Source organism: Leptopilina heterotoma, unplaced genomic scaffold, assembly GCF_015476425.1.
Source record: "Leptopilina heterotoma isolate Lh14 unplaced genomic scaffold, ASM1547642v1 Lhet_45, whole genome shotgun sequence".
NCBI classification, from domain to species: domain Eukaryota; kingdom Metazoa; phylum Arthropoda; class Insecta; order Hymenoptera; family Figitidae; genus Leptopilina; species Leptopilina heterotoma.
In genome coordinates, this window is record NW_025111086.1 from 516,076 (window position 1) to 526,991 (window position 10,916).

A 10,916-nucleotide genomic window follows, 5' to 3' on the forward strand; every position below is an offset into this window, starting at 1 on the left:
GTAAATAAAAAGGAGTGTAAAAAATAAAAAAAGTAATTTTTTTCTTTAGTAAAAGTAAATAATATTTAATAATTTAAGTATTAAGTATTTAATAATATTTGAATAAGTATTAAAAAAATAATTTCCTTCTGGTTTTTGGTAAATAAATAAATGTCAAAATTATAAGAAAAAAAGGAAATGAAAACAATGATTTGGGTAAATAAATAAATATCAGTATTATAAAAGAATAGAAAAAAAATGATTTTTTCCCTCTTTTTGGGGTTTTGAAAGGAAATTTCTTTTTGACAAATTAATAATTTTCTCTCTATATTGAGTATAATTTCTTTATACGGAAAGAACAAATTATTATATATAAAATTTCTGTTCTTAGTCATATATATAATAGAATTGTTTCAAGTGGGGCCTTAATGGCTAGATGTTTTCTATTGAAAAATAGCTTTTATTAAGTCGCTCTATATATTCGCTAAGGTTGACGACGTTAGGGGCATATGTTATAAAAGGAGAATTCAGAGCGAACCGGACATTTCGCTAGTTGAAAGATTATTATCAAGATGCATTTTGTGTTCCTACCTTTCTTATTCGGTAAAAAAAATGAAAAAAAAACTTTCATTTTTAGTGTTTTTAAATGTATTTCGTATTTTTATAATTTTACAAAAAAGAAAAGAAAAATACAGAAAGTGTTGTGAAAAATTCAATTTTTAGTATTAACTTTCGAGAATGTTTTTTTTTCTTTTTGAATTAGAAATTCTTAGTTTTGTTCTTTAAATGATAAAGTTTTACTGTTAGACTTTGTTGCTTTTCTACTTTTCGTTCATTACGAAAAAAATTAAAATTAACATTAAATATTTAATGTTAATTATTTAAAAAGTAAAAAAAACAGAATAATACAAAAAAATAAATAAAATAAGAAAAAGTTCAAGAGTAATGTGAAATAAAACAAAAAATACAAAGTCAGGAGTAAAAATAGTAAAAATAAAACAAAAAATGTAAATTTATAATGAAATAAAAAAAGAAATAATAATTAACAATAATTGATACTAATTAAATAATAATTAAAAATGAAAATAACATAAATAATGGAAAATTAGAATTAAAAAGTTTTTAATTGAATTTTCTTCAAATGTTGACTATTTCAACTTATTTTAATAAATAAATAAACAATAAAAAAATTAAAAATTGTAATAAATTAAGAATTTGAATCATTGAAAGTGAAAACTAAAATACTCAAAGTGCCAAGTGTTAAGAAATGAAAATTTGATTAAAATAATGAAGAAATAAATAAAAAAAAAAAAATGAAATTCAAAAACTAAAGTTATAACTATAATGCAATAATTTTGTTTATTTATTAATTATTTTATTATTGAAACACGTAGTAATGAAATGAATGTTTATGAAGAATTTTAAATGTTGAAATAATGAAAAAGTGTCAAAAAAAAATTTTTTAATCTAAATTAGTGAAAAGTCTATTAAACTAATAAAAATTACCAAAAAAAAGAAAAAAAAAATACTTAAAATATAATTATTAGTAAATTTACACAAAAATTTTTGGTGAAAAAATATTACGATTTCTAATTGAATTTGATAAATAAATTTCTAAATAAATAATAATTAATTTAAAAAATGTAAAATTTAAGTGTGGAAATTATTACAATAAATATTTATCAAATACTAAATCACTTCTTTCTTCTATTTTATTTACTATCAATATTTTCTTCGAATTTTTTTACTACATTATTTTTTTCGTAAATTATTTATCTATTCTTAATTTCTTTTAAATTTATTAACTAACTAGCAAATGTTACGTGCTCCAGCGCGCGGAACGTGTTGTTCATTTTATTATTATTAAATGCAAATTAGAAAATTTTTTATTTTCAAATATGAATTTTTGAATAATTTCAGATTCAAACTTTAAAAAAATTCAATTATTAACTAATTTACTAATTAATTTTATTTTGTTTATTAATTTCAAAAATTTTTCACAAGAATTCAATTATTTTCATGAATAATAACATTCTTTGTAAGAATTCAATTATTTTTAAGAATAGTAAATTCTCTGCAATAATTCAATTATTTTTAAATTTTAATACAATTTTAATAACATTTCATGAAAGAATTCAAATTTAAAAAAATTTTTAACAACGTTTCTCGAAAAAATTCAATTTTTTTCTAAAATTTTAATAAATCCTTCGAATAATTTTATTTTATTTATAAATAGTAATATTCTTATAAAAAAATTCAATTATATTCAAAACAATTTCACAAAAGACTTCAATTTTAAAAAAAAATTAAAAAAAAAATTTTTAATAAAATTTTACGGAAAAATCCAATTATTTTTTAAAATTTTACTAAATCCTTCGAAACAATTTAATTTAATTTTTAAATAGTAAAATTGTATTCAAAAATTAAATTATTTTTAATACAATTTTAATTAAATTTCAATTTTTCTTTTAATTTTTAATAATATTTTTCGAAAAAAATCAATTATTTTCTAAAATGTTAATAAATCCATCAAAACAATTGAATTATTTCTTTTAAAATAGTTGCAATAATATTTAAATCTTTGCAAAAATTCAATTCTTTGCATCAAACAAGAAAGCTTATTTATTTATTTGCTTGCAAAAAAATTGCGAAATAAAATTAAGAATACATTGAAAGTAATAATTAAAAAAAAATGTGTAAAATCTTTATAAATAAATAAAAATAAATTTAAAAAATGTGGTTTTAGTAATGAAATTAAAATTACTACTAATTATTTAATTATTAAATATTAAGTTATTCATATATAAGAAAAATTACTAACTACTAAAGTACTAATTTTTTAAATTAGTTATTACAATTACTATTATTTATTAACAACTTTTATTTATTAATTATTGTAATTATAATTAATTATAATTTTTCTTTATTTTATTAATTAATAATTATTCATTTTGGAGTCGTAGTAAATTAGTAGTAACTGGTAGTAGTACTTGAATAGTAGTGATAACCAGTAGTAAATTAGTAGTAATTAGTAGTTAATAGTTACGTAAAATAGTTCAAATAAAAATAATCAAATAAAAAATTAAAACCAAATAAAATAAAAATAGTAGTGATAATCAGTAGTAAATTAGTAGTAATTAGTAGTTAATAGTTACGTAAAATAGATCAAATAAAAATAATCAAATAAAAAAATTAAAACCAAATAAAATAAAGATAGTAGTGATAACCAGTAGTAAATTAGTAGAAATTAGTAGTTAATAGTTACGTAAAATAGATCAAATAAAAATAATCAAATAAAAAAATTAAAACCAAATAAAATAAAAATAGTAGTGATAACCAGTAGTGAATTAGTAGTAATTAGTAGTTAATAGTTACGTAAAATAGATCAAATAAAAATAATCAAATAAAAAAATTAAAACCAAATAAAATAAAAATAGTAGTGATAACCAGTAGTAAATTAGTAGTAATTAGTAGTTAATAGTTAAGTAACATAGATCAAATAAAAATTAAAAATGAATTATAAATTAATAATTAACTAATTCAACAGTAAATTAGGAAATAAAAAATAATAAATAGTGTGAAATTAAATTGTTTTTTAGCATGGAATCCGTCGCCATATGAAAATATTAAATATGGACCAGAATATACATTTTACATGGAAATAAATATGATTGCCGCAATGAATACAGATAATGGCGCAACATTGGGAACAAGAGTATCGGGCGAATTAAAATGTCGTCCAAATGATACAAATTTATTAATATGTCGAACTGAGGACACAAAAATAATACGCACCCATCCAAATGGTTTTAATACATCGGGCATAGAAATACCAAGAAATGAATCATATTCACCCTATGGATTGGGTCACGATTTATTTCAAGTGAAATTTAATAATGAAGGCATTGAGAGTTACAGTTTAGAGAGTGCAAATGATGAGGCATCAAAATGGATAATTGACATGATTCGCTTTATCACCAATCAATTGAGTATTGGTTTTGTACTTGACGATAGACGTAATGATGAGCAATTTAAGAAATTGGAAAATTTCACTGTTGGCGAATGTGAGACGGAATTTAAAATAAGTCGAAGGAAGGATGTGAATAATAATAGTAATAATAATAATAATAATAAGGGACCGAAAATTATTCCTATTTTCGATCAAACGAAATTTATATTTGGTCCATTTGATGAAATTGAAATTGAAAAGAGAAGAAATATACAGAATTGTCCGAGACATAAGGAATATTTCTTTGGCACGAGATATATCAAGGGAATTGTTCTCAAGGATGTTTATAACAAACTTGTGAGTTTTTTTTACTTTTAATTCAATTTTTTTTTTCAATAATTAAATTTATTTTCTTTTTTAACACTGGTTTTCTGAGGATATCAAATTGAGACAAAAAACGAAATCAAAAATGTTGCTTCGCAACAGTTTTAATTGTTTTTTGTCTCAATTTGATATCCTTGGAAAAATAAATTCCATTAACTTTAGTTTGATAATTTATTTTTTAATTTAAATTTAAAACCTGTTGTCTGACTAAAATTTTCTTTCACTACTTAAAAATTTAGAATAAATATAAATCACTGAAAATTTGAATTATAACTAATAAAAATTTGTCTGGCTTTCGATTTTTTTTTACTACTTAATAGAAACAAATATTTTTGTGATAAGTTTTGTCTGATCGAAATTGACCTTTACTACTTAAAATACATAAATTATTTAAAAATGTTAATAAAAATAAATAATTGTCTGATTAAAAATTGACTTTTACTACTTAAAGGAAACATAAATTTCTGAAAATTTTAATAACAGGAAAAAAACATTTGTTTGATTAAAATTGTCTTTTACTACTTCAAATAAACATGAATTTGTAAAAAATTTTAATTCTTAAAAAAAAATTGCCTTACATTTGATTTTCCGAACTACTTAATAGAAACAAATATTTTTAATAAAATTTGTCTGACTAAAATTGTCTTTTACTTCTGCGACGAAAAATAAATTTTTTTCTGACTATAACGGACTTTACTTGTTTAATTGTACCGGAAAAATTTGGGTTTATGCTAAAAAAATTTGAAACTTGTTGTCTGACTAATAATGTATTCTACTACTTAAAAATAAAATTTTTTTTATAAAACTTCTGTTTTAACTCTAAAATTGTCTTTTACTGCTTAAAGATTACTAAATTGCTAAAGATTATTATATTGCAGAAATTCAATATTATTTTCAAAAGTAATAAAATTCTTCGAAGAAATTCAATTATGTTCAAAAATTAAAAAAAAAATTCTCATAAAAATTCAATTATCTTTAAAAATAATAAAATTCTTCTCCAAATTTCAATTATTTTCAAAAATTTTAATAAAATTCTTTGCAAAATTTCAATTATTTTCAAAAAATTTTTCTCAATTCAATGATTTTCAATATCTACAGTTTTAATAAAATTTTTCAAAAGAATTCAATTATTTAAAAAAAAATTTTTTGATAAAATTCTAAGCAAACTTTGCAATAATTCAATTATTTTCATAAATAATAACATTTTTTTTACAAAAATTCAATTATTTTCAAGAATAATAAAATTCATCACAAGAATTTCAATTATTTTTAATACAATTTTAATTGAATTTCTCGAAAAATTTAATTATTCTTGAAAATTTTATTAAAATTTCTCGAAAAAATTCAAATTTGTTGATAAAATTCTTTATGATAATTTGATTTCGAAAAGCATTCATTTATTCAATAAATTATTTATTTGCATTTTATTTGTATTTAAATAATTGGATTCTTGTAGAATTTTTCAATAAAAATTGATTTGAAAATTAATATTAGTTAAAATTTTAGATAATAATTGAAAGTTAAAAGCATTATAGCATGAAGTTTTAAAAATACATAAATTGATAAAATACATAATTGAATTCTTTCGAAGAATTTTAACAAAATTTTTGAAAATAGTGACATTTTTCGAAAAATTTATTTAAAATTTTATTAAAAATAATTGAAATCCTGTGAAGAATTTTATTAATTTATAAAAGTAATTGAATTCTTGCAATGAATTTTTTCAAAATTTTTTTTAAATATAATTGAAATAATGTAAAGAATCTTATTATTTATGAAAATAATTGAATTCTTTTGAGAACTTTTATTAAAAAAGTAAATTGTAAAAAATATTTGAATTTCAACGAAGAATTTCATTATATTCGTGAAATGTAATTAAATTCTTACAAAAAATTTAAGAGAATAATTCCATTTTTCTAGGAATTTACTTTAAATTGTATTATACATAAATGAAATCCTCAGAAAAATTTTATAATTTATGAAAATAATGGAATTCTGACAACGAATTTTATCAATTTTTTTTAAATAATTGAATTCATGTGAAAAATTTTATTACTTGTAAAAATAATTGAATTTATGCAACGAATTTCATTGCATTTTATTTAAATAATTATATTCTTTTGAAAACTTGTATTAAAAATGTAAATTTTGAAAATTTTTGAATTTCAGCGAAGAATTTCATTATTTGTAAAATGCACCTAATTTAATTCTTGCAAAAAAATTTTGAAGATAATTTTATTTTTCGAGTCTTGCTATAAACGTCTGTTTCTACTTAATTATCATAAACTGAAAAAATTTTTTAAAAACATTTTGTCTGACTCAAAATTTAAATTTTACTACTTACATCGAAGGCAAAAAAAATATAAATTTTTTGTTTTTAATTTTAATAATTAACAATTATTTTTCAGATGTCATCAACCAGCAGAATTAAATTTTCAACATTTGACTTTGTGAGCGAAACGACAAATGAATGTGAAATATTCGATATGGATAAAAATCGTATTGGCAAAGTTTTGGATCACATAAAACTTAAATTGACAAACATTCAATCGGCGAGAGAAGAAATGGTTTTTATTTCCAATGCCACAGCTTATGACACCTTGGCAGGCGACTCTGTCAATAATTATAAAAATTAAGAAAAAAACTCTTTAATTTTTTTACAATGCTGCACAAATGTAATTTTAAATATTAAAAGGAAAAAAATATTTTTTTATAAAATTGTAATTTTAATCGAGATATTTTATTAAATTTCTTTACCTATATATACAAAATATATTCTATTTTTATGTAAAAAATTTTTCCTACATTTAATTTTTATTTCAATTTTCTATTTATTTATTTATTTATTTAAAAAAAAAATTATTCAATGGAAATTTTTTTATCTTATTTAATATTTAAATAGTAAATAGACTAATTTACTAATTTTTCTTCTAAATTTATTGTTCGTTTTTTATACTTTATTTGCTATTTATTTTCTTTATTTATTCATTTAGTTACAAAAAAGTTACTAAATAAAATGAGATAATAATAAATTGAAAGTAAAATAGACGAAGTAAAATAAAAATAAATAAAATGAATTCCTTTTCTTTTGTTCGATTAAAAAAATAAAATTCCATAAGTTTTATATTTGAAATATAGAAAAAATTACTTAAAAATTTTAAATTATCGATAAATGAAAATTCTTCTTAAATAACGTTCTCAATAAAAACAAAGTGTAAATTTGAAACTAAGAAAGAAAAAAATCAATAAACCCGTTTGTTGGTAAGACGAAAATTATTCTTATCAAAAATGATGATAAATTCCCACAGATAACAAGGTGAGCTTTCATGCCAACACTAGCTATCGTATAAAATATTATTTAAAAATTCCAAAAGATACCGACACTGTATTGAAATTAATTTTCTCTTAAATATTATTATTTTTTGTTATAAATATTATAAAGAAAAGTTATTTAAATTTTTTTTTTAATTTTCTTTTTGTATTTTTGAAAAAATCTAAATGAAAAATAAACAAAGGAATAAATAATAGAAAATAAGAATGATAAAAGAGAATAGAAAATATAAAATACGAATGAAAAGCAAAATAAAAAATATAAAATAAGAATAAGAAAATAAAACAAAAAATATGAAATAAGAATAAGAAAATAAAATAAAGAATATGAAATAAGGGAAAATAAGAATAAAAAACAAAGTAAAAAAATATGAAATAAGAATGAAAAAACGGAATAAAAGAATAAAATAAACAATAGAATTTAATAAAATAAAATAAAATGGAAATAAACGATAGAATAAAAAATGGAGAAAAAAATCGAAAAATACAATAAAAATAAAAAATAAAGTATGGAATTTATATCAAATTTTATACAAATTTGCATAAAAAAAATTGTTAAATAAAAATATTATTTTACTACGAATACGAATAAAAAACCAAATTAAATTATTCTTTTCTACTTAAAAATGAAAAATTAAACATTTTTTATCTGTAATTTACTGTCAAATTGCAATTAACCGAAAAATGTATTATTTTTATCTGCGATAAAATTTATCAGCCCAAACAGGTTTTTTCCCTTTTTTTAATAGCAAATGAAAAAAAAAGAATTTAAAGTTATTGAAATAATAAATTTTTTACAACATATTACTATATTTAAAATTTAAATAATAATTAATATGTTTAAATACCTTTAAAATTTATTTAATTTAATTCAATTTCGCATTAAATTGAATTTCATTTTACAAGTTTTTTAAAAATTTTTCGAAATTTTTCTTACACTGAAAAAAAATTTTTTTGAATCCAAAAATAATTATTATAATTCAAAAATAATTTTTGTTTGACTGCATAAAGATAATTATGTTTGATTCAAAAATTATTGTTTCCTCAAGATGTAAAAAAATTTCTTCATTCTCCTCAGTGTGTTAACAAATTAAATTTAATCTCCTCAAATTCTAGCAATAAATTTTTCAAAATGTTGTAAAATATTTTTAAAAATTGTTGATTCTCGCTATTGTATATTATACTTTATAAAAAGTTGAAGGATAAAGCTCGAGGTCTGTGAGCTTTAGGGTAATAGGTGCATACTGTACAAGCACAAAGAAGCTTAAAACCTTCACTTGACATTAATAACGTAATATTCCAACAAGGGTTTCTTCAAGTTTTGCAGAAACTGTCGCAAAAGCCAGTAGATATATATGTATATATATATATTCTTTAAACAAAAATACGAGCGAGTTACATATAATTCAGTTGTACTTTAATTGGGTTGATGACTTAAAGGACGAAGCAAGAAGAATGAACTTCTCTGAATAAAGAAAAGTCAACAATACATTTTAATAAGAACATGAAGATATATTTTATTAATTATAGAGATAGATGAATGTCGCTCATCATTTCTCTATTCATTGCAGATGGCATTATTCGCAATTGTAATTATATGTCAAGTCTAGAATTTATTCAAACTATTATTTTTTTCAAACTATTGTTTATTCAAACTATTATTTTTTTTTAAACTAAAATTTATTCAAAGTAGAATTTACTCAAACTATATTATTTTTTAAAACTACAATTTACTTAAACTATATTATTTTTTCAAACTACAATTTACTCAAACTATTATTTTTGCAAACTATTATTTTATTGAAATAGAATTTATTAAACCTATTATTTGATCAAACTACAATTTACTCAAACAATTATTTTTTTAAACTACAAAATTATTATTTTTTCAAACAAAAATTGTTTGTAACTATTATTTTTTCGAAATATAGAATTTACTCAAACAATATTATTATTTTTTCGAAATAGAATTTACTCAAATTATTGTTTTTTTCGAAATAGAATTTATTGAAATTAGTCTTTTTTCGAAATTTGAAACTATTAATTTGTCGAACTAGAATTTATTCAAACAACAATTTTTTTAAACTACTATTCTTTTAAACTACAATTTATAAAAAGTATTTTTTTTAAACAAAAATTTATTGAAACTATTATTTTTTGGAAATAGAATTTACTCAAATTATTGTTTTTTTCAAAATAGAATTTATTGAAATTAGAATTTTTTCAAGAAACTATTTATATTTATTGAAACTATTATTTTACTAAACTAAAATTTGTTCAAACTAGAATTTACTCAAATTATAATTTTTTCAAACCACAATTTATTCAAACTACTATTTTTTCGAACTAGAATTTATTGAAATTAGTCTTTTCTCGAAATTTGAAACTATTAATTTGTCGAACTAGAATTTATTCAAACTTACTATTTTTTCAAACTACAATTTATTCAAATTTTTTTTTTCAAACTACAATTTATTCAAATTTTTTTTTTTCAAACAAAAATTTATTCAAACTATTATTTTCTCGACAAAGAATTTACTCAAACTATTGTTTTTTCGAAATAGAATTTATTGAAATTAGAATTTTTTCAAAAAACTGTTTATATTTATTCAAACTATTATTTTTCAAAACTAAAATTTGTTCAAAATAGAATTAACTCAAACTATAATTTTTCAGAAGTACAATTTATTCAAACTATTATTTTTTTTAAACTATAATTTATTCAAACTTTTATTTTTGTAAACTAAAATTTATTCAAACTAGAATTTTTTGAAACTATTATTTTTTCAAACCACAATTTATTCAAAACTATTATTTTTTTAAACTACAATTTATTCAAATTATTATTTTTCAAAACTAAAATTTGTTCAGAATAGAATTACCTCAAACTATTATTTTTTCAAACCACAATTTATTCAAACTATTATTTTTTCAAATTACGAGTTATTCAAACTATTTTCTAAACTAAAATTTGTTCAAAACGGAATTTACTCAAACAATAATTTTTTCAAACCACCATTTATATTCAAACTATTATTTTATCAAAATAGAATTTATTGGAACTATTATTCGTTCAAACTAGAATTTAATGAAATTATTTTTATTTTGACATTTGAAACTATTAATTTGTCAAACTAGAATTTATTCAAACTATAATTTTTCCTAAATTGAATTTATTCAAATTTTTTTTCAAACTAGAATTTAATCAAACTATTATTTTTTTAAACTAAAATTGATTCAAACTATCATTTTTCTAAACTAAAATTTGCTTAAA

General features: G+C 18.8%; 1 protein-coding gene across 1 annotated transcript; it reads left to right on the top strand.

Moving 5' to 3' along the window:
• Positions 1 to 178: 178 nt before the first annotated feature.
• Positions 179 to 7,030, top strand: LOC122507091. Its single transcript, XM_043619608.1, has 3 exons — positions 179 to 582; positions 3,579 to 4,285; positions 6,721 to 7,030. Exons 1-3 carry the CDS (start codon positions 552 to 554, stop codon positions 6,946 to 6,948), a joined length of 966 nt encoding a protein of 321 aa, XP_043475543.1. The 5' UTR covers positions 179 to 551; the 3' UTR covers positions 6,949 to 7,030.
• The last annotated feature ends 3,886 nt before the right edge of the window (positions 7,031 to 10,916 follow it).